The 27107-nt window shown below is 46.4% G+C and overlaps 1 protein-coding gene across 1 annotated transcript; it reads right to left on the reverse strand.

Moving 5' to 3' along the window:
• Window positions 1-7097: 7097 nt before the first annotated feature.
• Window positions 7098-26900, reverse strand: LOC142837822 (sialic acid-binding Ig-like lectin 12). Its single transcript, XM_075953193.1, has 7 exons — window positions 26885-26900; window positions 25490-25594; window positions 13167-13472; window positions 10868-11131; window positions 9756-10037; window positions 9457-9559; window positions 7098-7200 (listed from the first exon to the last, which is right to left on the reverse strand). The coding sequence occupies exons 1-7, from the start codon at window positions 26898-26900 to the stop codon at window positions 7098-7100; spliced, it is 1179 nt and encodes a 392-aa protein (XP_075809308.1).
• Between the last annotated feature and the right edge of the window lie 207 nt (window positions 26901-27107).

The following is a 27107-nucleotide window of genomic DNA, read 5'->3' on the forward strand; positions in this document are numbered from 1 at the left end:
CTGGGGGGCTCCTGCTGAGCCAGTAAAGCGGCTTTGGGGGCCTGCTGAGCATGCAGAAGGCTGTGGGGTGCCTGCTGACTGGTTGCTCCTATGTTGTGGTTTTCTTGAGGACTGTCTGTAAACAGCTCTGTCCCATTTTAGTGAACCAAAACTAAGGCCTAGTCTCTCTCAGGCTACTGTGAGAGCCTGGTCTGCCCCCCTCCCCCCCGCCCATCCCCCAGCCTTCTCAAGACCCAGGTGTCAAAGCCACAGCCTCCTTCCTCAGGCCCAGATACACAAACTCCAACCTCCTCCATCAGACCCTAGGAGTCCAGTGTCCAGCCTCCTCTCTCACATCTCAGCCCTCCTCCCTTAGACAAGGTCCAATCTCAGCTTCCTTCCTCAGACCCAGGAATCCAACCTCCCTCCCCACACAAAATTAGTAAGTATAATAATTTATTTTTTTATTGTAAGAGCCACAGCTCTGAGCCAAAGTCATCTAAGCTGTACAATGGGGAAATAGATGTTCTCTTTTCATGTTTGTGATGGGGGAGTAACACTGCTTGGGCTCAGGACAGCTGGCATAAGTTGTAGGGGAATTCGCTGAGTCCCTAAATTGAACCCGAGGCCTTCGGTTTGCCAGGCAAAAGAATTACCCCATGGAGCCTAGGCAGTTTGGATGCTCACCTTAGGAGACCTGGATAGAGGTGGGCGGTCCTTGGGCTTCCCACAGGTCAGGGATCCCTGATTGCTCTTCGAGCAGATGAGGGAGGGGGACTTGATCGGGGGAGGGGGAGGGAAATGGGAGGCGGTTGCGGGGAGGAGGCAGAAATCCTTAATAAATAAATAAATTAAATTAAAAATAAAAAAAAAAGAATTACCCCATGAGCAAACCCACTCAATGGGGGACTCTAGGCAGATGTTCTGCCTCTGAGTCACACCCAAGCCCCTCACTGGGGATTCTAGGCAGGGGCTCTCACTGGGTCACACCCCCATCATCTTCACTTGGGGATTCTAGGCGGGCAATCTACTGTTGACCTGCGGTCCAGCCTTAATGGGTCAATGTAGGCAGGTGAAGGAGTTGGAGACCCAGCAAAGGGCAGCAACCACTTCTGTGTGACAGAATGGCAAGGGACAGGAGAGGTACATCATGTGTGTGCACGCGCACAAACACACACACACACACATACACACACACACACACACACACACACACCAGGTGATACAGTGGACCGTTCCCTGTTTCTTCAAGTATTTCAGGCTTGCTGTTTATTAAATACTGTTTTCATTGCTACAACAAAATGCCTGGCACAGGCAATTTAGGAAGCAAGGGTTTACTTTTAGTTCAGCATCTTAATCTGAAAAACTGAAATTCAAATCACTCTAAATTCTGAAGTTTTTGATTTTTTAATAACATTTTATTCATTTTGGTGTGGTTTTGCCCACCTCTAATCCCAGCACTAGAGCAGTGAAGGCAGGGGCATCATGGGTTCAAGGTCACCCTTGGCTATATATCAAGTTCAAAGCTAGCCTGGGCTATATGAGATCCTTTCACAAAATAAAATGTTTCAGGTTCTGATGCATTTTGGATTTCATATTTTTGGATTAGAGAAGCTTGCCCTGTCATAGTGCTTGGATTTTGCCTCTTGACTCTGTGAAGCTTGTAGCACAAATAATAAAAATCCAGAGTCAGATATTGGGGTTCAACCCAAACACCAGAAAAGCAAAGCAGCCAAGTCACTGGAGAAGTCTTACCTCTACCAAGGCTGGGTGCCCGCAGACTAAGCAAACTAAACCTCTCTCCTCCCATTTTATATTCCCTCTAGTGCTGGGATTAAAGGTGGTGATTCCCTGGGACTGGGATTAAAGGTGTGAGCCACCACCACCTGGATTTCTTTCAGCATTGGTTTTGTGTAGCCCAGGGTGGCCTTGAACTCTTAGAGATCCGTCTGCTTCTGTCTCCCAAATCCTGGGATTAAAGGTGTGTGCCACCTCTGCCTGACCTCTAGTGGCTTTAGCTTTGCATCTGGTCTTCTTGCATCTGGCAAGATTTATTTATCAAAATGCAAATAATATACCACCATAGAAACTACCTTTGAGTGGTTTAGATGAGAATGGCCCACACTGGTTCCTATATCTGAACATTTGGTCTGCAGTGGGTGAGACTGGGAAGGATTAGCAGATATGGCTATGTTGGAGAAGGTGTGTCATGTCACAGGATGGGGTGGACTTTGAGGCTTCAAAAGCCTAGGACATTCCCAGTTAGTGTGCATCCACCGACTTTGCCTGTGCTTGTGAATAAGATGGGAGCTCCCTACTGCACCAGTGCCATGCCTGCCCGGCTGCCTGCTGCCATGCTCCTCACCGCGGGCTCTGCAACTGTGAGCCCCGGTGCCCACTGTGACAGCCTTGGGCTCTGACCTCTGCAACTGTGAGCCCCGCTCCCCACCGTGGGCTCTGCAACTGTGAGCCCCGGTGCCCACTGTGACAGCCTTGGGCTCTGACCTCTGCAACTGTGAGCCCCGCTGCCCACTGTGACAGCCTTGGGCTCTGACCTCTGCAACTGTGAGCCCCGCTCCCCGCTCCCCACCGTGACAGCCTTGGGCTCTGACCTCTGCAACTGTGAGCCCCGCTGCCCACCGTGACAGCCTTGGGCTCTGACCTCCGCAAGTGTGAGCCCCCAACAAACTCTTCCTTTTGTAAGTGGCCATGATGTTTTATGAAAACAATGGAAAAGTGACTAAGACATCACCCTTTATTGCCTGCACTGCAGAAACAGAGCCACAGTCTTTAAATAGTTCTGCTTTGCTGTGGGCAGCAGAAGGACCCTGGAGGAACTCTGCAAGGAGACGCAGGCTGTGTCTTCCTTCCCCACTTCCCAAAGACTCCTTCACCATACCTGTGTCCGTTTCCTGCTCTGTCAGTGGGTGTGCTGACCCCACCACATCCCGGGGGTTGCTGGACTGAGGAAGTCTCAGACCACAGTCTCAGCCGCTCCCTTCATCTGTAGGAATAGGCAATGACACACAACTGTCTGCCTGGCTCTCTCCTTGTACATTTTGTCATCGCCTCTCCGGGATCAACCACCAACTGCTGCCTGAACTACGATGTTCCCTTGGGGGCTTAGTCATCCTTTGATCCACAAAGACAGTTCAGAAGAGCCTGAGGTGACCAAGCCTCGATGGGGACAGAAGTATCTTCCTCTATGGGGTATTTGGTCTTGCTTTACCCCTATGGGATAAACTTGCGTCTTGGTCTGGGCGGTCACCAGACTGTTGTGTACAGTGATATTTTTATTTATGTTTTAATAAATAAAGCTTGCCTAAAGATCAGAAGGGCAAAGCTAAGCCACTAGAGGTCAGGCAATGGTGATACACACCTTTAGTCTCAGGATTTGGAAGGCAGAAGCAGATGGATCTTTGTGGGTTCAGAGCCACCCTGGGCTATACAAGATCAATGCAGAAACAAACCCAAGTGATGGTGGCCCACACCTTTAATCCCAGGTCTGGGGAAATCACCGCCTTTAATCCCAGCACTAGAGGGAATATAAAATGGGAGAAGAGGCTCGGACTGCTTAGTCTGCCTAGTCTAGTTAGTCTGCAATCGCTCAACCTCAGGAGAGGTAAGCCTTTCAATCTAGTGGCTTGATTGCTTTGCTTTTCTGGTCTCCAGACTGAACCCCAATATCTGTCTCTGGGTTTTCATTAATCGTGACCTTGTGTCCCCACAGCATTCAGTGCAGAGTGTCACCTGGGTCCCTGGGGAAATGTTTGATAAATGAGAGAACGAGGAAGAAGGGAGGGAAGAGTGAGAATGGCGAAAGGCAGCGGGGGCGTGTGGCTCAGTCAGAGTGTGTGCCTCGTGCTCATGAGGCCCAGGCATCCTTCCCAGCACCAATAACCCGGGCATGGGGATGCATGCTTGCAATTCCTGCACAAGGCAGGCAAAGGTAGGAAAATAAGGAGTTTAAGGTCATCCTCGGCTACAGATGAAGTTGAAGGCTAGCCTGGTCTATAGAAAACCCTATCTCAAAGAGAGGAGGGGCTGCAGAAAAGAGCTCCATGTGCACCCAAAATGCATGGGACCTACAAAGCAACCAAAGTAATGTGAAGTATCGGGAACGCAATAAAGCATGTGGGCGTGTAGGGGCAAAGGGAATGAAAAAAAAACAGATATAAGAAGAGAGTAAGGTTAAGGGACCCACCCACAGCAGGTGCGTGTAGCCACCAATGTGGCGCTGTATTCACAACTGTTCTCTCTTTAGGACGTCTCACCACACACAGTAAAGGTGGCTGGCTCATTCCTTCCTGCTTTCTCTGTGATTGAGTACCCTGAACCCCACACGACTTTCTGGTGCAGCCAAGACCCTCCCTCCTCTGATACCTGCCCTTGAGCCATAAGCAAGGACCAGACCACCCACCTGGGGTGCAACTACTTGGGGGGTAGGAGAAGAGGAGGGAAGAAAGGAAGAGGAGGAGAGTGAGGAGAAAGAAGAGGGAGGGGAGAGGAAGAGGAAGAGAAAAGGAGGAGAAGGGGAGGAAAGGGAAGACTGTGAGATAAAGGGAGAAGAAGGGGGGAGGCCTGGATAGGAGCAGGTTTTCCCAGCCGCAGTGAGAGCCGGGCTGTAGGTATCTGGCTCTGGGGTCTTAGGTGGAGATGGCCTTAGTCCTCTGCAGGTCTGTTGGGGCTAGAGGGGTCTGGCACGCGCCATGATCCATCTGCAGTTCCCACATGGACTCTCTGCTTCCTCTCTCCATGGCCCTGGACTATAGAGCATCAGAGGCTGCCTCTCCTTGGTGGTGGAAAGTCCAGTTCCTGTTCTGAGTGTCCCACTCGTGCAGGGGTGGACTGGCTCCTTTGACCTCAGGTAAAAGGTGTTGCTCATAGAAACATCCTACTTCTTGAAAGGATAACCATGCTACAATCCACGGATGAGGTAACAAGGAGGGCCCAAGGAGGGGCTCGTTGATTTCCCTAGGCAGGGCAAACAGAAGAGATCTCCTGGATGGACTTGGGGACGGTAGGGATGGGAACTGGAGAGATAGGGTTGGGGGGGGAGGTAAAGAGAGAGGGTACTGGAAAGACGACTGGAAATGGAGGGGCTTTTTGGGTTCACGTAGAACCCTGATGCAACGGAAACTCCCATGAATCCATAAGGATGACCTCAGCGAAGACTCCTAGCAATAGTACGTACATAGCCTGAACTTGCCATCTCCCATGAGCAGATTGGTGCCTACCCCAACTGTCGTCAGAGAACCTTCATCCAGTATGTGATGGGAACAGATACAAGCCCACAGCCAAACATTAGTTCAAGCTCAGGGAATCCTGCTGAAAAGAGGGAGGAAGGATTACAGGAGTCACAGGGATCAAGGACATCACACGAGAACCCACAGAAACAACCAACTTGACTCATAGGAGCTCACAGAGTCTGAGCCAAGAGCCAGGGAGCCTGCATAGGACTGACCTAAGCCCTAAGCCCTCTACATACACGTGGCAGTTGTGTAGCGTGGTCGATTTGTAGGACTCCTAACATGGAAACAGAGGCTTTCCTTAATGCTGTGGTTGGCTTTGGGGAACCTGTTCCTCTTACTGGGATGCCTTGCTCAGCCTAAATACAAGAGGGGTTGATTAATCTTACTCGACAAGACTTGAGATGCCATGCTTTGTTAATATACCTGTAGGAGGCTTTCCCCTTTCTGAACAGAAACAGGAGGAGTGGATGGGGAGTGGGTGGTCAGAAGAGAGGCAGGAGGAATTGGGAGGAGAGGAGGGAGGGGAAACTACAGTTGGGATGGAAAATAATTAATTAATTAAATTAAAAAAGACTGATCTTTGGAATCTTAAAAAAAATCTTACTTTTTGCCATTTATTGATTGCTTGCTTGATTGAGATAGGCTCTCATACAGCCCAAGCTGGCCTCCAACTCACTCTGTAGCTGGAACTCCTGATCCTTCCTCCTCTGTCGTTTGAGCGCTGGAATGGATGAGGTGTGAGCCTCAGCCCAGTTGTGTGGCACTAGGGATCAGCCCCAGGGCTTCATGCAGGCGATGTGAGGCAAGCATGCAACCACTAAGCTCAGCCTCAGCCCCTTCGTCCTAATTTCTATGTTAAAAGCCAGGCCTTTACCACCGTAGAATACAACCACATTTCTAGACAAGACTTTACAGAGGTAATCAAGAAAGGTGAGTTCACGTGGGTGGATTAGACCCAATATGGACAAGAGACTAGGGTGGAAATGGCAGGGAACAACCGTCATCCTACCAGCACTAGGAGGCTGAAGCAGGAGGATCTCAAAGTTCAAGGTCTCACTAGGTGACGTAGTGAGACCCTGTCTTCAAAAAAAAAAAAGTAAAAGAAGACAGGGAATATAGGAATGTGGTAGAGGGCTTTTCTAGAATCAGCCCAGTGAGGGGCTGGAGTGTGACTCTGCAGTGGGGCGCTTGCCTGGAATGAGCAAGGCCCTACATTCTAAACCTGGAATTACAAAACACAAACAGACCAAATGTCAGAGGAGGAGGAGGAGGAGAAGGAGGAGGAGAAGGAGGAGGAGGAGAAGGAAGAGGAGGGAGAGGAGGAGGAGGGGGAGGGAATGATGACACAAATTCAATCAGAGACGATCCTGTGAGGATGCAGAAAGGACACTGTCATCTCCATGTGAAGGAGAGTGCCCCCAGGAGAGGCCAGCCATCTGGACACTTCCGTCTTGGCCTTTAGCCTCCAGAATTAAGGAAAAAAACCCTGTCTTGAGGGCACCCGTTCTGTGGCACTTTTGCATGGCAAATGTAAGTGTTGACTTAAAAGCATTTACCCTGGAATTCACAGTCCTGAATGAGCATCATCAGCCTGTCTGAAAGTGGAGCAGCACTGGGCTGGAGGCTACACAGGGCCTTTGCCGTGGCCGCTGCAGGGCTCTGAGTAAATCCAGACCCACACGCAGTTAAATCCCTGCCCCTCCATGCTGGCAGGCACATATGGGACTGCCATGGCTGGCCCCAAAGAGTGTGTGCTCCCCCCCCCCCAGTGGTTGTGCCCCGGCGGGCTGGGAAGGCCTGGCTCGCATCCCTTCTGCCAGCCAAGCACACAGCTCAGGCTGACTGGCACTTACCCCAGCCCAGGCTTCAGACTTGAGTTGTTTTAGCTCCTTCTGAAACTGGTCTCAGGGTCAGGGCCTCTTTGTTCTTGCAGGTTTGGTTTTCCTCCCACCAATTAAGCATCTTCATTCTAAGAAAATGAGCCCTGTGGTGAGTGCTGCTTTCAGTCTCTAACGACGCTTCAGTGCTGGACACCCCTGCTCCGTACCCTCATCACCACCGTTCCCCAAACCAGCCCTGGACTGCTGCCAGAGCACCGGGTTGTTTCCACGTGCTGGTTCTGTGGCCAGCCCACTCATCTGAAGGAAATCAGACTCTCTTGGTGTAGACTCTCTCCCCGGCCTCTGCACACCTTCTGGTCTCTAGGCTATCACTGTCCAGAGACGGTCCAATTAATAAAAGCTCAGAGAGAGAAACTGGGGTTCAACCTGAAGATCCAGAAAAGCAAAGCAGCCAGCCACTGGCTCTTACCTCGACCTCAGTCTGAAAATGGTGATCCCGCCTCCAGGAATCTCAGAATGAGACTGTGGGGAGCTGTCTCCTCCAGTCTCACAATGCTTTCCAGGGCTGGGATTAAAGGCGTGTACTACTGGGAGTAAAGGTATGCACTGCCCTGTTTCTATGGCAACTAGTATGTGCTACCAGGATTAAAGGTGTACATCATTGCTGGCTGGTCTGTAAGGCTGACCAGTGTGGCTGTTTTACTTTCCCGATCCTCAGGCAACTTCATTTAATAAAACACAAGTGAAATGTTACTATACCAGTCCCTAGAAACTGCTCTGTTTCTATCTTGGTCACAGTCTTTCTGAGGTTTCCTATCAGATCCAGGACAAAGTCTCTCTCTCTCTCTCTCTCTCTCTCTCTCTCTCTCTCTCTCTCTCTCTCTCTCTCTCTCTCTTTTCTCTTTCTCTCCAGTGGACATATCAAGATTCTCTTGCTCTAGCAACAGCCAAGGCCTGTTGGGTCACCATAGCCGCCTGTGGGCTCTGACTTATCGTACACCTCCCTCACTCTATCAGCTGGAGCCAGAGTTCTATAGACGTCCATCGGCCTCTGTCTCTTTCCAGATGAACAGCCTTCTTTTTGGCTTCTGTGTGAATGATGAGAGTGAGATCCAAATTTTCATTTCCTGTCTGAAAAACATCCTTCTACAAAAATAACTGAAAATGGCTCTGAAAGCACTACCAGAGACCAGACATAGCTGGAGACCGCCGTGCTCTGAAGACCAGACGCTTTGGCTAGGACTCGCTTCAGATGGTTGAGTTGGAGCAGACCTTGGCAACACAGTGAATTTACCTTTGCGTGTGTGTGTGTGTGTGTGTGTGTGTGTGTGTATAAACATGAGTGTGGGCGTCAGAGGACAACTTGCAGGAGTTGATTCTCTCTTTCCACCATTAAGCCCTGGGGGTCAGATCGTCAGGGTTGGGGACAAGCACTTTTGTCCACTAAGCCATCTTCCCAGCGCTGCCATGAACGAAGTTGACTTAAAGGAAGTGTGATTCATGACTTCGTTTACAGGTGTAAAATGCACATTTCCTTTAAGCCCATATTCTATAGAATGTTTATTAAAATAAAAATTTGCTGCAAGGAAAACAATTGCTATTATGCATAGTCTACTTTGTGATCCTATTTAAGTTAAGCTAGAAAGAGGATCGATTGGTCCTGGTGGTACAGACCTTTAATACCAACTACCGGGAAGGCGAGGAAGCCCAAGATCACTGGATTGGGATCCTGTCTTAAAAATCAAAGTGTAAAGAGGGCTGGAGATGGGACACAGTGGCGCAATGCCTACCTAGAATCCCCCAGCGAGGGACCTGGGCATGACTCAGTGGTAGAACAATTGTCTATCGTGTTCAAAGACTTGTATTCAATTTTCAGTACTGAAAGAGTGTGTGGGGGGGGAATTTGCTAGAAAGCATCGACATTTCTACTGGACTAAAAATCATACTGGAAACTGGAAACGCTTCAGTTAAGTGATAATAACATAGTTCATCTCCACATCTGTGAGATGCAACTAAATTTATGCTTAAAGGGAAGTGGATAGCCCTAAATACAAAGAAAGAGGACTGGAACTTAACAACGAGTCTGTTTCAACAGCAACCGAACTGGGAGAAAATGTGAAGAGGAAATGAACATGGTTAAGTCTAGTGAGATGGCTCCGGATAAAGGAGCCTGCAACCCAGACTGACCCACATGGTGAAGCAAAGGACCAGCTCCTAGACGGTGTCTTCTGGCCTCCACTCATACAGCATGCGTGGCACATGCGTGGGCATGGGTGTGTGCACACACACAAATGAAAGAATAAATGTGATTTTACAAATAAAGAATAAGTGCGTTGGTGGGCTCCGGAATGGGTTTGGTGTTGAACTTGAGCTCTGATACTCACACCAGGACAACAAGGAAGAAGAAGAGTAAAGAAGATGCTATGGCCCCGTACACGACGCCCTGGATTAGCCCTTTCAGGAAGACACTGGAAAGGGAGCTTTTATCTGAAATGAGAGGGGAGAGAGCAAGGTTGTCCTGAGGCTTTCAAACTATGACTCTCTTCCTTCTGTTCTGATTGGTATCATCTGGCCCTCGAGCTGCTCCTCCAGTCTGGTCTCCAGCCCTCTGCCCTCTCACCTGGTCTCATCCTGGCCCTCGAGCTGCTCCTCCAGTCCGGTCAATAGCTCTCTGCCCTCTCACCTGGTATCAGGAAGATCCTGGAAGCGTGGACTCCATATGGGTTCTTCCCCTCACAGCGAAGTCTCCTAATGACTTCTGGTTTCCACATGAGGTGGATGGTGGTGTTGGCCCAGGGTTCCAGTGTGGTAGAGGTCATGTGCAGGATGGTATCTATGCTATTCACACTCACAGGGGTTCCTCCAAGCCACCACTGCACAGAGGGTGTAGGGATCCCATGGAAGGAACAACTGCATGTCAGTGTCCTCTTCAGCAAACACGAGTAGTTGAGCAGCCTAGCAGGTGCTGTGGAGAAGGGGCAGGGGTCAGAGAGACAGCCACACTTTCCTTTACTTCCTCCAAAGCCCAGATTTATTTTTAATTACGTGCATATGTGTGTCTGTGCATGTTCACGTGAGTGCAGTGCCCGCAGAGGCCAGAAGAGGGCATAGGATTCCCTAGAGCTAGAGTTACAGGTGCTTTGGGCTGCCCAACATGGGTGCTGGGGAGAACTGAAGTGAGTTCCTCTGCAAAAGAAGTGTGGCTTGGAGGAGAATGCTTCCCAGAGGCTCATGTATTTGATCATTTGGTCCTCTGTTGGTACTGAGGAGGCTTAGGAGGTGTGGCCTTGTTAGAGGAAGTATGTCACTGGAGGTGGGTCATTTCCTGTTTGTGCTTTGCTTCCTGTTCATGGTAAAGGATGTGAGCTTTCAGCATGGGGAAGGGGGGTCCAGACACCATGCCAGCTGCCATGCTCTCTGCCACAATGGCTCTGTCCCTCCAGAACCATAGTAAACAAACTCTTTCTGGGATAAGTTTCCTTGATCCTGGCATGCTATCACAGCAGCAGGAAAGTGACTGATCCAAGGAATGAACCCTCTCAGCCTTTAAACCATCTCAGTAGCCTCCAAACTTCTCGTTTGTTATTCCCACAACTTCAGAGACGTTGTAGAAGTCTGAGAGTGGACAGTTGAGACTCATCTTTTCTCATCATGGATACCAAACTCAGGCTTCACTCTTACCTGCAGTCTCTCAGCCCCAGAGGGATATGACTGCTCCCCTCCAGGACCCAGGTCTTGCCCTAGGACCGACCATTCCCCCACCTATCGACCCTGGCAGTGCCCACCAGCACTCACAGACCAGTTTTAGCTTGACCACTTTGCCGCTGGTCAGGTTGACTAAGGGTAAACTTAAGTGGCATCTGAAGGTGGTGTCCTGGTCCTTAGGCTTCAGGGCACTGGGCAGTTCTGAAGAGGAGCTGAGGGAGACAATGGTGTTGGAAGACATGGCAGGCCCCTTCCACAGCTCCTGGCAGGTGTCTTCGATGGTACAGATCAAAGTTGCAGGCCCTCTGCCCACACCACTTTCTGGGATGTGAACCTCTGGCATTTGGGTCGGGTCTAGAGGAGATTAAAAAAAAGTGCATTTAGATTCAAACTTCTCCCAAGAGCCTCACAGAACCTGGGATTGCCTTGATCCTGTGAGGTATTTTGTTTTGTTTTGTTTTGCCAATTTCTGTTCTCTATCAGGAAGCCCACCCAACTCCACCATATGAACAAGATGAAGGAGTTAGTAAGGGGGAAACCCTTGAATCCAAGTCTGGATTTTAAAAAGGATTAGAATTACATTATTTGGGGCTGGAAATGTGGTTAAGCAGACAAAGGCAGTTGCCTCCTGCTCCAATAACCTGAGTTCATCCCTTGGACTCATTCGTTGTGGAAGAAAGAACAGACTCTCACAAGCTGTAACTTCTACACACACCTTCTGGCAAGTACACATGCACACACTGTGCTGCGTGGCTTTCCATTGCTGTGACAAAGACGTGACCAACCCCAACTTGAAAAGGACAGGTGTATTTCATCTTACACTTCCATGACACACCACATTGAGGGCAGTCACGACGGGAACACAAGCAGGAACCTGGAGGAAGGGACTGGAGCAGAAGCCATGGAGGGAGGACCTCTGCTTCTTGGCTTGCTCAGTCTGCATTTTATACAACCCAGGACCACTTGTCTTGGGGTGATATCACCCACAGTGGGTTTAGTCATCTTATACCAATTATTAATCAAGAGAATGCCTTATAGAATTGACTATGGGCATTTTCTCAATTGACTCTAGCTTGTGTCAAATTTTCCCAAATGACTCTAACTTATATCAAATTGGAAAAAAAAAACCCACCAACTAACAGTGCAAACACCTCTCATCCCCCACACACATACAAATGAATATAATAAAACTTTAAAAATAGATTTATTCATTTCTCTAGTGTGTGTATGTGTGTGTGCACTATGGCATGAACACAGAGAAGCAAGGACAATTTGTGGGAGTTGGTCTTTCTTCCAGCATTTGGGTTCCAGGGGTTGAACTCAGGTTGTCAGTCTTGGTGGGAAGCGTCTTTACCCTCTGGCTCATCTCATACCTGAGGTCTGGATAAACACTGATGGTGGATGAGTTTCTTGATCCACAGTGCCCATGGCTCCTCATACCCTCAGACTAGACCTCCCACTGTGAGATCCTGCTCAGCCTCATTCCCACCCACCCCTCGCGATGGGCTCTGCCCCTCCCCAAACTTCTCTGTGGTCATTTCCCTCCTCTTTTAAAATTAAAATAATCTTTCTAAGTACATGTGTGCACGCGCATGCTCATATAAGTGAATACAAGCACAGGCGTGCCAACGTATATGTGTGGAGGTTGTAGAAAAACCTCAGGTGTCAGTCCTTGCCTTCCACCTTGCTCAACATGGTCTCTTGTTCTGTGCTGTGAATGCCAGGCTAGCTGACCCTCAGCCTTCCAGGATCCAGCTGCCTCTGCCTTCCATCCTGCCACGAGAATGATGCGATTACAGATGTGTGCTACCATGCCTGGCGTTGTGTGGGTAAGCCTGGAACTCACTCTGCAGCCCCCGACAGGCCTTCCCAGGCACTGAGATCACACACACAAGCCACTATGCCTGCTCTGTCTTTGAAATCTCTGTTTAGAGAGAAGTTATATGCAAAGCATTATATTACTTTGGAAATCAAACACCTAAGGTTTTGTGATTTTTACACTAGCTAATTTATGTGTGACCAGGCATGCATGTGGAGGTCAGAAGACATTTTGCAGGAGTCATTTCTACCAAGTGGGCCACAGGGATGGAACACAGGTCTTCAAGCTTGTGCAAGTGCCTTTATCCATTGACTGCCTTATCAGTCCCCAACTTTTTTATTTTTAGCTGACTTCTTTGTGCTGTGCTCTCTCTCTCTCTCTCTCTCTCTCTCTCTCTCTCTCTCTCTCTCTCTCTCTTTCTCTCTCTCTCTCTGTGTGTGTGTGATGGGGGGGGGACACCTCAGATAGTATAACATTCAGCGCCCAATGAAGTAACAGCCACGGATTCACCAGCACTCCCTCTGGATTTCCTACTTCCTAAACCACTTAGTAGTCAAGCCTGAGCATCACCTGACATGAAGAGTCCCACGTCCTCTCTCAGACCCTCATAGAGCAAGTAGGTCATGTTTTCCCTTCTGATCACATCACGGGTCATCAGGATGCAGTCTTCTACGTCCTCCGTGGAGAGATCACCCACGGGGGCTCTGGGCTGACGGGTGTCTACACGGAAGCTGACGGTCTCATTAAGCCTGTAGCTCATAGTCATGGGATTTCTTGGAGATGCCTTGGAAAATTCAAACACACAGGGGACTGTACTGCATAGACCATCTTCCACTGCTGTTGTCTTCATATCAAACAGAACTGGGGGAAACAACCCTGTGGGGGAGAGATCCAAAGTGGAAACCAGTCCCACCTCAAGTTTTCAGAGTTCTGCCTGTCAGTGAGACGGTTATGTCACTCAGGACAGGCTTGGCATTTTCCTGTCTCTGGTAAATCAGTCTTTATTAATATGCAGCATTGGTCACATCAGATAGCCTGAGTCATGTGATTTATGGTGGGGTAACAGAGTCAGAGACAGCCCCTACTCTCACCGTTAGGATCCCCACAACTGTAGCATATGTGCAGAGGGCCTAAGTCAGCCCCATGTAGGTTCCCTGGTTGGCAGTTCAATCTCTGTGAGCTCCTATGAGCCCAGGTTAGTTGATTCTGTGGACTTTTGCATGGTGCCCTTGACCCCTCTGGCTCCACAATCCTTCCTCCTACTCTTCCACAGAATTCCCTGAACTTCACTTAATGTTTGGCTGTGCATCTATAAATCTGTTCCCACCAGTTGCTGGGTGAAGCCTCTCTGATAGCAACTGGGCTAGGCACCAATCTTTGCGCATAACAGAATATCATTAGGCATCATTACATTGCCATTTCTGTTGGTCATGTTTGGTTCTGTCCTAGGTCTCTGGGTTCCGGCCCTCCAGGCAGTGTCAGAGGTGGGTTCTCCCACGGCATGGCCACTCCCACAATTTCTGTGCCACCTTTACCCCCAGCACACTTTGTATGCAGGACTAATTACAGGTTGAAGGTTTTGTGGCTGGGTTGATGTCCCAGTCCCTCCACTGGAAGTCTTGCCTCGCTACAGAGATGGCCGGTTCAGGTTAGATATTCCTCATTGCTACAAGTCTTTGCTAGGGCCTTCCTCTTAGATTTCTGGCAGTTTCCACTGCACTGGGTTTCTAGCTCATCTCAGAGATATCCCCAGTTCCAGTTGTCTTTCCTAGTACTCTCTCCTTCCACCCTCCCCCTACCTGGTTCCTCTTCTTCCCATCCCCACCCACCCTAAGTATACCCTCAAAATCTATTCTATTTTCTCTTCCCAGGGAGATTCAAACATCCTTCCTTGAGGCCTCCTTGTTTCTTAGCTTCCATGGGTCTATGATTGTAGCATGGTTATCCTCTACTTTATAGCTAATATCCATTTATAAGTAAGTGCATGCCATATTTGTCTTCTGCCTGGGTTACCTCACTCAGATAATCTATCATAACTCCATCCATTTGCCTTCAAATTCCTGGTGTCCTTCTTTCTGCCTGGGTTACCTCACTCAGATAATCTATCATAACTCCATCCATTTGCCTTCAAATGTCCTGGTGTCCTTGTTTTTACTAGCTGAGCAGTGCTCATTGTGTAAATGGACCACATTTTTTTTTATCTGTTCTTCAGTTGAGGCACATCTAGGTTGTTTCCAAGGAACTGCCATATTGATTTCCATAGTGGATGTACAAGTTTGCATAACCACCAGCAGTGAAGGGGTGTTCCCCTTGCTCCATATCCTCTCCAGCATGAGCTGTCACTTGTGTTTGTGAGCTTTGCCGTTCTGACAGGTGTAAAATGGAATCTCAAAATAGTTTTGATTTGTGTTTGCCAGTGGCTAAGGCGATAGAACATTTAAGGGCTTCTTAGCCATTTGAGATACTTCTGTTGAGAATTCCCTGTTTAGATCTGTACCCTGTTTTTAATTGAATTATTTGCTTTGTTGATGTCTAGTTTCTTAGGGTGTGTGTGTGTGTGTGTGTGTGTGTGTGTGTGTGTGTGTGTATGTGTGTGTGGGGGGGGTGTTGGATATCAGCTCTCTATCAAATGTGAGATGATGAAGATCTTTTTCCATTCTGTAGACTGCTGTTTTGTCCTGTTGACAGTATCCTTTGTCTTAAAGAAACTTCATTTTCATGAGATCCCATTTATTAATTTTTTTGATCTTGGTGCCAGTGCTTCCTGTTCAGGAAGCTGTCTCCTGTGCCAGTTTGTTCAAGTCTACTTCCCAAGTTCTCTAATAGCAGGTTCAATGTGATTGGATTGATGAGATCTTTGATTCACTTGGACTTGAGTTTTGTGTAGGTGATGGATATGCGTATATTTGAATTCTTCTACATGCAGACATCTGGTTAGACCAGCACCATTTGTTGAAGATGCCTTTTTCCTTACAATGTATAATTTTGTCTTCTTTGTCGAAAATCAAGGGTCCATAGGTCTATGAAGGTGTAAGTCACAAAACAATCCCACACAAGTTCAGAATTATGGATAATAAAAGGTTATTTATTTAAGGGGAAAACTTACAGATCACTGTCCTAGACAACAGTCATCTGAGTGAACAGGAATAGAATGTAACAGCTGGAAGTGGGATCCAGAAGCAAGAGAGTGGGCACACAGTTATGGCTGCTTTTTATAGTATGAGACCACACCCAAGTGGGCTGGTATCTTAAAGACTATTGGTTGAAGGAGCGGAATATGCTCCCACAGCACCTCCCCTTTTTGTTTAAATAAGAGAATTCCACATCCAATACAAAACTATATACACAGGAACAGATATCAAGTATAATTAGAATTACAACCAGCATAAACAATATTAAGCAAGGAACATATGCTAAATGTTTTAATAAGCATTTTATCCTATGTAGTCTAAGTCTTGTATAGGAAATGGCTTGGCTAGATCATAAGAGGACGGTAACTATGACTATCTAATCTTTAACCTTATCGAAGACCTGAGAAGGGAGATAATATTACTTGAACAGGCAGGAAATATAAGTGGGACAACAAGACAGGAAGTAGAGGTGGGTCAATGAGAACAGAAGAATTCTGGGAAGAAGGAAGTCCTAGGCTGCAGTCATGACCCAGCCACAGAAAAAGAAAGATGTGACTGCCTTGCTGAATAAGGTGCAGAGCCACATGACTAACATAGGCAAGAATAATGGGCTAATATAAGTTATAAGAGTTAATAAGAAGCCTGAGCTAATGGGCCAATCAGTTTATAACTAATGCAGACCTCTGTGCGATTTCTTTGGGACTTAACAACTGCGGGAACTGGGCAGAGCAGACAACTCAGTCAATACTTCTGGGTCTTCGATTCTATTCCATTGATCCACCTGTCTGTTTTTATGCCAATATCATATGGTATAGAAATGGATTCATTTAAGTTGTAAGAGGTAGTTGATAATAAGCCTGAGGTAATACGTGAAGAATTACCTCAGGTAATTTCTAATTAATATTTAGTCTCTGAATGGTTTTTCAGGAACTGGTGGGTGGGACAGAAACTTCCCAAATAGCATACCAATGTGAGCCTCTCAAATTTCCATAGGGCCTGAGAAAACTTTAAAAAGTTTCTGAAATCACAGAAATGGAACCACACTGGGCTTCCTTTTCTGACAGTCTCATGCCAGCAGCAGCACAGAGATGCATCATCTTCCAATAGCTGCCTGCAAGATGGAGCTGGCCACCAGCCATCATAAGCACAGTGGCGGGTGGGCGTCTGTCGTCTCACACAGGCCTCGGTAGAGAGAGGCTAACCACCCTACACCGTGTGGAGGATTTAGCTTTCGCTCATTGAGATAAAAACAGTGTGTGGACCGGTTGCTCACTCCCTGATGGCAGCATTGGGGAGGGGGACTGGTGAGCATGATGCTCATTGGATCCTCTGCCATGTTGAAAAGCCAAGCAGAATGGAATCAGCAGCCAAGGTGGCTGCTCTGGCCCTAGCCATACCCACTCAACAGTTTAAAACAGTGATCACAAACGACAACAGATATGCAATAAAGACAGATTCAGACCAAAACCCCCTCTAAATGGGTCACAGTGTGTTTAAAAATTGTACGTAGGCTTGGGAGAGAGAGAGAGAGAGAGGAGGAGGAGGAGGAGGAGGAGGAGGAGGAGGAGGAGGAGGAGGATAGACACTGATTTAAAAAATTAAATATTTTTTAAAAAATAAAACAAAGTCTTTAAGAGACAGTAAAAACAATATAAAAACGTCACATAAAGATGAAAATGCACGGGGACTCTGGATCATGTATAGTATTGTGTTGATTTTGAAATTTTTTTGCTGGCTGGTGGACAAGAGACAGCTTCTGAGAGACATGGGACTGAAAGAGAGACTGATAAAATACACAAACCTAAGTACTTATAAATGCCTTAGCTTTGGGGCTGGAGAGATGGCTCAGTGGTTAAGAGCATTGCCTGCTCTTCCAGAGGTCCTGAGTTCAATTCCCAGCAACCACATGGTGGCTCACAACCATCTGTAATGGGGTCTGGTGCCCTCTTCTGGCCTGCAGATGTACATGCAGGCAGAATATTGTATGCATAATTAAGAAATAAATCTTTACACCTAAAAAAAAAAAAAGAAGCACTGCTTTGGAGAAGCAGTTTTGGTTTTGTTTCCACAGGAAACAAGGGGCTATGGACCATTTCAGGTTAATATGGACCAGCTTTGATCAAGAGAGACCTCCTGAAACTTGACAGGTGATCTCCATTAACAAAGGTTACTACTAGTCCTCCCAGGACTTGGTCATCATCTCAAAATTTTATCAAGGACCCTAAAGATATTTCACCTACAGACAGCAGGAAGAAGTTTAGAAAAAATGACATCCGCATTCCCAAGAGTTTTGAGGTTTATAAATGGTTTTTAGTTATTTGTTAGATTATGGATGTTTGTTATATTTAGGTGAATATAGGAATATAGGATAACAAGACAACTATTAATTTCGGATTTTTTTCATTGACATGGATTTTGGTATAGTGATACAAATTTAAAGTTAATTTTGTTACACTGTTTATATGTTTTTATTCTCGCTTAAAGGGTTTTGGTTTATTGATACAAATTTATGGTCAATTTTGTTATACTATATATAGCCAGGCTGCAATATATATATATATATGTGTGTGTGTGTGTGTGTGTGTGTGTGTGTATATATATATATATATATATATATATATATATATATATATATAGAGAGAGAGAGAGAGAGAGAGAGAGAGAGAGAAGGCAGAATCAAGGAGATACCATGGAGCTGTTCAAGGAGAAGGATGCCAGGCTGGAACCTTGATGGTAAGCCACAGCCTCATGACAATACATAGATTAAAAGAAATGGGCTAATTTAAGATATAAGAGCTAGTTGGAAAGATACCTAAGCCGTTGGCAAAACAGTGTTGAAATTAATATAGTTTCTGTGTGATTATTTGGGTCTGGGCAGCTGGGAATGAAAGAGCAGTCTCCGTTTACATGAGTTCCTTAAGGGTTCCTGCTTCATGCAAGACTCTGCCAGACATTCTGTAAAACACAGGAGAAAAATTTGCAGACTGAAAAATCTTGCTAAAATAGGCAGGACAACCTTTCAAATTTCCTGCTTCACTGAGAAATCTTCCAGACACTCTAGGTCTGTAGGCTGAAAATGGATGCCCCAATGCTACATAAGAACTTTGGGTGACTTGACTGTCCAGGCTACATATCGCTGTCATTTCTAGAGTTTTGGAAGTTGCAATACACTTCCTGGTTACTCAGGTAATATTATATTCTTCTGTGGTCTTTGATGGAGTTGAAGACTAGACAATTATAACCACATTTTTCCATAGTTATGACAAAAAATAAATTAGATATAAAACTTTAAAGTCACAAAGATAAGATGGATAATAGAGTATTTTCTTTAATTTTGCCAAATACGAATAGACTAAATATTTAACTGTAATTCTTGCTTGATTCCTGTTTTGTTATATGTAATTTTACTACGTTAAAACCTTCCTTTTAAATTAGACAGGAAGGGGGAGATAATGTGGGATCTCCCTTTGTATGCTGTAAATATGTTTTACTGCCATTGATTACAAAAAAAGCTTCCTTATAGCTAGGAAATCCAAATAAAGATAAAGTGAAAAAGAAGGCAGAGTTCGGGAGATATCAACAGCTATGTGAAAAGTAGATGTAAAGTAACAAGCCTCATGGTAAAATATAGAATAATAGAAATGGATTCATTTATGTTGTAAGAGCTAGTTAATAATAAGCCTGAGCTAATAGGCTAAACAATTTCTAACTAATATTAAACTGCTGAGTGGTTATTAAGGAACTGGGGGATGGGAGAGAAGCTCCCAATAACAAAATCTCTAACCTAGATTGGCCTCAAACTGATTATAGCCACTCCCCAGGTACTGAGATTATGACATGCACCACCACCAAGCAGCTTTATGTGATTCAGGGAACCAAACCTGGGTTTTGAGAATGTTAGGCAAATGCCTTATTCACTGATCCACATCTTCAAACCCAATTCCATTAAATTGTCTTTTAAAAAAAATACTATTTTATTTATTCCATAAAATTTCACACTTGTATACAATGTAGCTTGATCATATCCACCCCAAGCCCTGCACCAGTTCGCCTCCAGGACACTACCAACACCTCCTCGCTCCCAACTTCAAGTCTGCCTGTGTATTTATTTTAAGCCACTGAGTCCAGTTTTTGTTGCCCATATTTACATGGGGTGAGGTCATTCAGTGCAGCACGGGCAGCCTACCAGTAGCCACCTCACAAAGAAAAGAGACTCCTCCAGCAACCATCCAGTGTCGCTAGCTCCTCAGTTAGAGATATGACCTCAGTACCTCCTCCACTGTCCTTGTTTAGATCTGTGTCTGGCTTGGTCTCGTGCCGGTACCCACACCTACTATGAGTTCGTGAAGGCAGCGGCCACGTCTTGTCTAGAAGACAGCATCTCTTAGCTCTTCTCCATCCTCTGTCTCTTGCAGTCCTTCTGCCCCTTTTTCTACAATGTTCACTGAACCTTGGGGCCAGGGTTGAAAAGTTGGTGTTGAAGTTCCCTCTCCAGCAGAATACTCAGTCTCTTCCCTTTAATGAAAATCTACTTTTTTCCAAGACTTATTATTTTTAACCATGTGTATGCATGTATGTGCACACGTGTTTGGTTACTGAGAGCTGCCAGAAGTGTTCAGTGTCCTGGAGCTGGAATCATGGGTGGTTGTAAGCCACCTGTCATGGGTTCTGGGAACTGAGCCCACATCCCCTGCAAGAGCATATTCTTAAGTGCTAAACCGTCCAGTTCCAGGGGCACAGTCTACCCCTCTCTTTCTCTCTCTCTCCCTTCCTTACGTCTTCCCTCTCCCACCTCTCTGACAGGGTTTCTCCGTATAACCCTGGATATCCTGGAACTCTTTGTGTAGACCAGGCTGGCCTCATACTCAGAGATCTACCTGCCTGTTTCCCCAAGTGCTGGGATCAAAGGTGTGCACCACCACAGCTCATTGTTCATGGTCTCTTATTCTCCACACTTTGACGAGCTGCAGGTCTCTGCAGCAACCCCTGCCCACTGCAATAGAATTCTTTCAGTCAGTACCACCCAACCCAACCCAGCTTTTGGCTTTGTCATTGTCCTTGTTAGTAAGGACTATATTTTATTACCTCACCACTCTGCATCATTCCTGAGCTACTGAAAAAAAAAGGTTCAACAGTACCAATGTTGCAGTGAAGTAGGAATTAAAGAAAAATTACTTTTTTGTAGCTGCTTCCTCCAGATGAAAAAATTACTTCCTGGAGAAAGAAGGAGGGCTTAGGAGTGTCATTACATTTTCAGGATTCATGAGGTCCTTCTGTGAGGTTATACAGACAATAGGGATTTCTGGGAGAAAGGAGCCTCTTCAGTGGATATGTCTACAAACTGCAAAGAGATCCAGGATTGAAGCTTCTGTGAGTAGCCACCATGCTTGGAGTATGGGGACAGATGTGTGTTTTAGTGATCCAACTTGTCTCCACATCACCTGTCTCCTGTAAGCAATCCCAATCAAGACACTGGGTTCCCAAACTAGACTCTAGTGAATCAATTCCCTGAGGTGTTTGCTGTCTCCATACACAGTGAATACAAATGGTCTCCTGGGGGAGGTCATACAGATACAGAGTCATACGGTCTTCTGTAATAGCAATGTGGCCTGTAACTTAGCTGTAGCTCACAGCAAACAGTTATTCCTTCCCCTTCCTCTTCCATTGCCCCAGGTCTCCCATTTGTGTTACTTACCCAAATACAACAGAGGTAGGGCTAAGATCCTGCACAGCATCCCAGGAACAAAACACAAGGATGGCTCCTTGCTTTCTCTGGCCTTGAAATAAATGTCCTGTAGGGCATGATTTGGGATGGGTAAGAACAAGGGCAGCCACAGAAACATCACTATTTATCGGGTCGTTTTTCACCTCGATCGTATTTAAGAGCTCTTTATCTTGTGAACTGGGTGTTTCTCGACAACAGATGCTGTGAGATTTGAGGACAGGCATATTTACCATGACTCTCTGTGAGCCTAACACACCTTCTTCCTTATTTTCTAATAGTTTCTCCTGTCTTCTCTCTCCTTTAAGATATAGAAGATTGGATTCTCTCTAGTATACACGTTTGTCTCAAAATTCATGGGATGGTTTTAAGACTGTTGGAGAACTAGATATGGTTGTTAAAAAGGTCACTTTGGGTCTGCACTGAAGGAGAAGATAAAGGAGTTTGAACTGGAGTAGAAGATAGGTGGGAAAGGGGCACAGATTTAGGAGGGATATGTGGAGCAGGGCAGATAACCCCGTTGGCAAAGTGGTTGCAATGAAAGCATGTAGACCTGCATTTGGACACCCAGTACCCAGAGGAAAGCCAGGTACAGCAGATGGGGAGAGATAGGTAAGGAGAGGGAGAGAGAGAGAGAGAGAGAGAGAGAGAGAGAGAGAGAGAGAGAGAGCGCACTCAGTGCTCAGGGAGAAGAGACAAAAGAATCTTTGGAGCTTGCTGGCCAATTAGCCCAGAAAAAAAAAAACCACAGAGAACTATAGGTTCAGTGAGAGAGCCTGTCTCAAAAATATGCAGGCATGGTGGTACACACCTTTAATCCTAGCACTTGGGAGGCAGAGGCAGAGAGACCTCTGTGAGTTCAACGTCATCTATGCTACATAGTGTGATCCTGTCTCAAAAAATTAAATGGTAGAAATCAATTGTGCTTGTCAACATACCGTGATCTAAAAGCATTTCAGGGGAGAGCCTCAACCAAGGAACTGTCTAGATCAAGTTGGCCTGTGGGAATGTCTGCAGGGGGTTGTCTTCACTGTTAGTTGATGTGGGAAGACCCAACTTATTGTGGGTAGCACCATTCCTTAGGCAGGTAGTCCTGGACTATATGAGAAAGCCGGGAAAACACGAACAACGTAGGCACGAAGGTGGCATGGGAGCACTTGATTCTCTACTCTGACAGTGGAGCTAATTGACTGGCCACCTCGGTTCCTGTCTTGACTTCTCTACTCTGACAGTGGAGCTAATGTGACTGGCCACCTCGGTTCCTGTCTTGACTTCCCTGAAATGACAGACTGAAACCTAAAAATTACAAACCAAATAAACCCTTTCCTCCTCTACATTGTTTTTGGTTGGGACAGTTTATCATAGCAAAAGACATAAAACTAGAACAGCAATAAAAGAAGACATCCACCATCTACCTCTAGCTCATATGTGTGTGCGCATGTGTGATGTGGGATTTCCCTTTGTATGTTATGAATATGTCTTATTACCATTGGTTATTAAAGGAGCTATTTTGACCAATGGCTTAGTAGAGTAAAGCCAGGCAGGAATCCAAGCAGAGCTATAGAGAGAAAGTAGGTGGAGTCAAAAAGACACTATGGAGCTGCCGAAGGAGAAAGATGATGCAAGCTTCCAGCCAAAACCTTACTAGTAGGCCACAACCTCATGGTTATTCACAGATTAATAGAAATGGGTTAATTTAAGATGTAAGCGTTAGCTAGAAATATACATAAACTATTGGTCAAACAGTGTTATAATTAATATAGCTTCTGTGTGGTTATTCACATCCAGGCGGCCCCGGAGATGAACGAGCAGTCTCTGTATACACAGTTGAACAAACAAGAAGCATGTATAAGAAATGGAAATTAAACCGCTCTTCTGTGTTCAAGGCCCTCTGTGACTTTCCCCCAACAGTTGCACTATCTCCATCAGCCTCTCCTGTCTTTCCCAGGCAGAGTAGAAAACAGGCTGTTCTCCACACCCTATACGTTCTGTATGCTTCCTCTGCTACTGCCCCCTACAGTCCTCTCTGCCACCTTCAGATCCTACCAAGTTCCTTGTTACTGTTTGTATTTCGCTTTTTCTGGTCTTGAACACCCTTCGTTACATTTTTCCCTTTCTCCTCTTCTTTTGAGATAATGTCTTATTAGGTGTAGTATGGAGGAGCGGGCTGCATCTCACAGCCCGGCTAGCTTATACCCCCAAAATAATCACACAGAAATTGTATTAATTTAATTACTGCCTGGCCATTAGCTTTAGCCTCTTATTGGCTAACTCTCACATCTTGATCTAACCCATTTCTAATAATCTGTGTGTCACCAAGAGATGGTGGCTTACTGGGAGAGATTCTAACCTACGTCCATCTCTGGCCGGAGACTCATGGCTCTGCTCTTCTTCCCAGCATCCAGTTCTGTCTTTCCTGCCTGCTTAAGTTTCTGCCCTATCAAAAGGCCCAGGCAGTCTTTTTACTCAACCAATGAAAGCAACACATTCTACACCAACTAGGTAGCTCAAACTGTCTGGGAACTCACTATTGTTGCTCAGGTTGGCCCCAAACCTCCCAAATGCTGAGATTAGATATGAGGACCCCTCTCTCCAATAAGGGCATTTGCCTGTGCTCGAAAGCCCTCTATCATGGAGCTATGTCTTCAGCCTCCGGGCTTGAACTCTTGATCATTTTGCCTCCACCTCCTGAGTGCTAGCATTACAGATGTTCACCACCACGCCCAGTTCAATGCATTGTCGGGGACTGAACCCAGGGCTTTGTGACTGCTAGGCAAGCATTCTGTGAACTACATCCCAAGTCTCGTTTTCTTTTTGTCCTTTTAAATAAAGATGTATATTTAATTTATGTGTATGAGTGTTTTGTCTGCATATATGTTAATGTATTGCTTCTGGTGCCTGTAAAGGCACTGGATCCCGGAAACTAGAGTATAAATGCTGGGAACCAGAGTTGTCTGTAAGAGCATCGAGTGTTCTTAACCACTGCTCCATCTCTCCAGCCTCCTACTTTTCTTCTTTTGAGACAGGCTATCACTATGTAGCCCTGGATAACCTGGAACTCACAGACATCTGCCTTCCCTGCCTCTGCAGGGCTGGAATTAGAGACATATGCCACCAAGCACAGGGCCTTATTATGTACCCCAGGCTACACTGGCCTTACTGTTCTCCTGTCTTAGCCACCTAAGAGCTGAGATGACAGGCACGCTACCTAATTCCCAGTCCAGTCCAATGTGACTTCCTTCTGGAACCTGCACATCCTGCACCCCAGGCTCACATCAGCACCCCTCTGTGACATCACTTCTAGGGTACCGTCTCAGGCAGACCGTAAACATTACATAAATGATATCCACCCCTGGCTTCCTTCTCATTATTTCAGATTTGCTTAGCCAGTCACTCCTGAAGCTTCAAAAGAAAACTTCTAAAGGTTCCCCTAAAAATATGTCTCATTCTCTGCCATCTCCAGTGCAGAGCCAAGTAGAGAGCAGCCACTATGAAACTGAGTAGGTGGGTCAGTGATTAAGAGAGCTTCCTACTCTTCAAGAGGACTGCGTTCAGTTCAAGCGCCCATGTCGGGTGGCTCCAGGGGACCTGACTCTGTTCTGACATAAACATAGTACACTCCGACTCTCACACACAAACACACACAAAACAATTTTTAAGAGTTATTATCAGCAAACAAAAGCATCTACTCACCCCTCCCCTTCCCATCACAGCTGAGCTTCAAAAGCCTGCACTTTGCATATAGTTTTAGTTAATAAGTTTCCAGGGTCTGTCTGTTTTGAAACAGTCTCAAATTGTAGTGCAGGCTACCCTAGAAATTACTATGGAGTTCAGCTTGGCTTCAGACTCATAACAATGCTCCTGTTTCCGTTTTCTGAATACTCGGGTTATAGGCATGAGGGACCACTGCCAGATTCAAGAATATTTTTTTGAACCCAGTTTTCGTGGTAAAGACAATAATCTCAGGATGAGCATCGAAGGGGATGTGTCTTTCCCTGAAGCAGTAAATCCAGATGCTTTGCGTCATTATATAAATTTACCAGCCAGCCTATGCCGACTGATGAGGCCAGTGTGAGACCCAGTCCCAAAGGAGGTGATGGCAGCCCTGGGGATGGCATTGTGGTGGCGTGAATACGGATGGCTCCCTGGGGACCATGGGAGAGGGCAAAAGGGGAGGGGAGTGAAGAAAACTACACAGCTCAATAAAAACAATTTTAAAAAAAGAATGGCTCCAATAGTCTCATGTGTTTGAATTTTTTGTTTCTTTGTTTTTGTTTCTTTGTTTGTTTTCAATACAGGGTTTCTCTGTGGCTTTGGAGCCTGTCCTGGAACTAGCTCTTGTAGACCAGGCTGGCCTCAAACTCACAGAGATCCGCCTGCCTCTGCCTCCTGAGTGCTGGGATTAAAGGCGTGCACCACCACTGCCCGACTTGAATGTTTAGTTCTCAGTGATGTTTGGATGGACTAGGGTGTGTGGCCTTGTTGGAGGAGGTGCGTCCATTGGGAACTTAAGAAATTCCAAAAGCTCACACCAGACCTATGTCTGTTTGTCTGTCTCTCTCACTCTATTTTAATTTTCCACCCCTGCTTTCTGCCTGTAGACCAGGACGTAAAGCTCTCAGCTGTTCTTGTCTGCTTCCCACCATGACGTTCAGAGGCGAATGCCTTCTAAAATGGTAAGCAAGACTCCAGTTAAATGCTTGGTTATGGTGTCTCTTCACAACAATGAAACACCAACTAGAACACCCAAGGGTGCCGTCTAAGCCTTCACATGTGTATCTGCACATGGACACCCACACATACATACCCACATTTCTCACCTGTAAACTGGGAGCTGTTCTTGTAGCTCTCTTTCCTTTGTAGAGTCTCAATATGTGATCAGTGTATGGCTAAGACTGACCTAGAACACCCTCTATAGGCTGGCCTTGACCTCCCGATACCCCCCGTTCGTCTTTGGATGCTAGTGCAGATCAGAAGATGGTCTTGGATCCTCTGGAGCTGGAGTTACAGGTGATTGCGAGCCACCTGGCGAGCCACCTGGCTCGGGAACTGAACTCCAGTCTTCAGCAAGAGCCGTAAGCACTCTGTGCAGAGCTGTCTCTCGGCAACTTCTTGTCCTTCTCCTCAATTTCTTCTCCAATTCTCCCTCCTGATCTTGGTTTCCTAGGGCTCTAGGCTCCTCAGCATGCCTTATCTTGGGTTTTCCAGGGAGGCTTGGCAGAAAGCATACCGTGAGGAGCTATCTTACAGTTGTAGACACTGGCTGGGGAATTTAAGTCCAGAGGGACAAACTGATTCGGCTGATTTAAGGACACAGTGCCCACCCTGATGAATCCACAAGAGGAATGGCGCTGTGCATACTGGGAGGTACTAAGTCTGAGAAACCGTAACTGACTGGCTCAGATATTCTTGAGAAGCCCCGCCCACACAGGTACCAACGAGCAGGCGCATGCCTGTTCAGAACAAACCAAAGTCTGAAGGTGCTAAGCGGGAATCTACGGAGGGTGGGGCCGCTGAAAAGTAGCCGATTTCCTTCTGAGCGGGCCCTTTAGCAACCAGCGCTACAGTTAAAAGATTTGTTTTCTTGAGCAGGAGGTTTCTAGGCTCTGCAAAAGCTGGACTAGCCATCTCATAGAGGACATCCCTGCCTCAATACCT

Source organism: Microtus pennsylvanicus, chromosome 18 (assembly GCF_037038515.1).
Source record: "Microtus pennsylvanicus isolate mMicPen1 chromosome 18, mMicPen1.hap1, whole genome shotgun sequence".
Taxonomy (NCBI): domain Eukaryota; kingdom Metazoa; phylum Chordata; class Mammalia; order Rodentia; family Cricetidae; genus Microtus; species Microtus pennsylvanicus.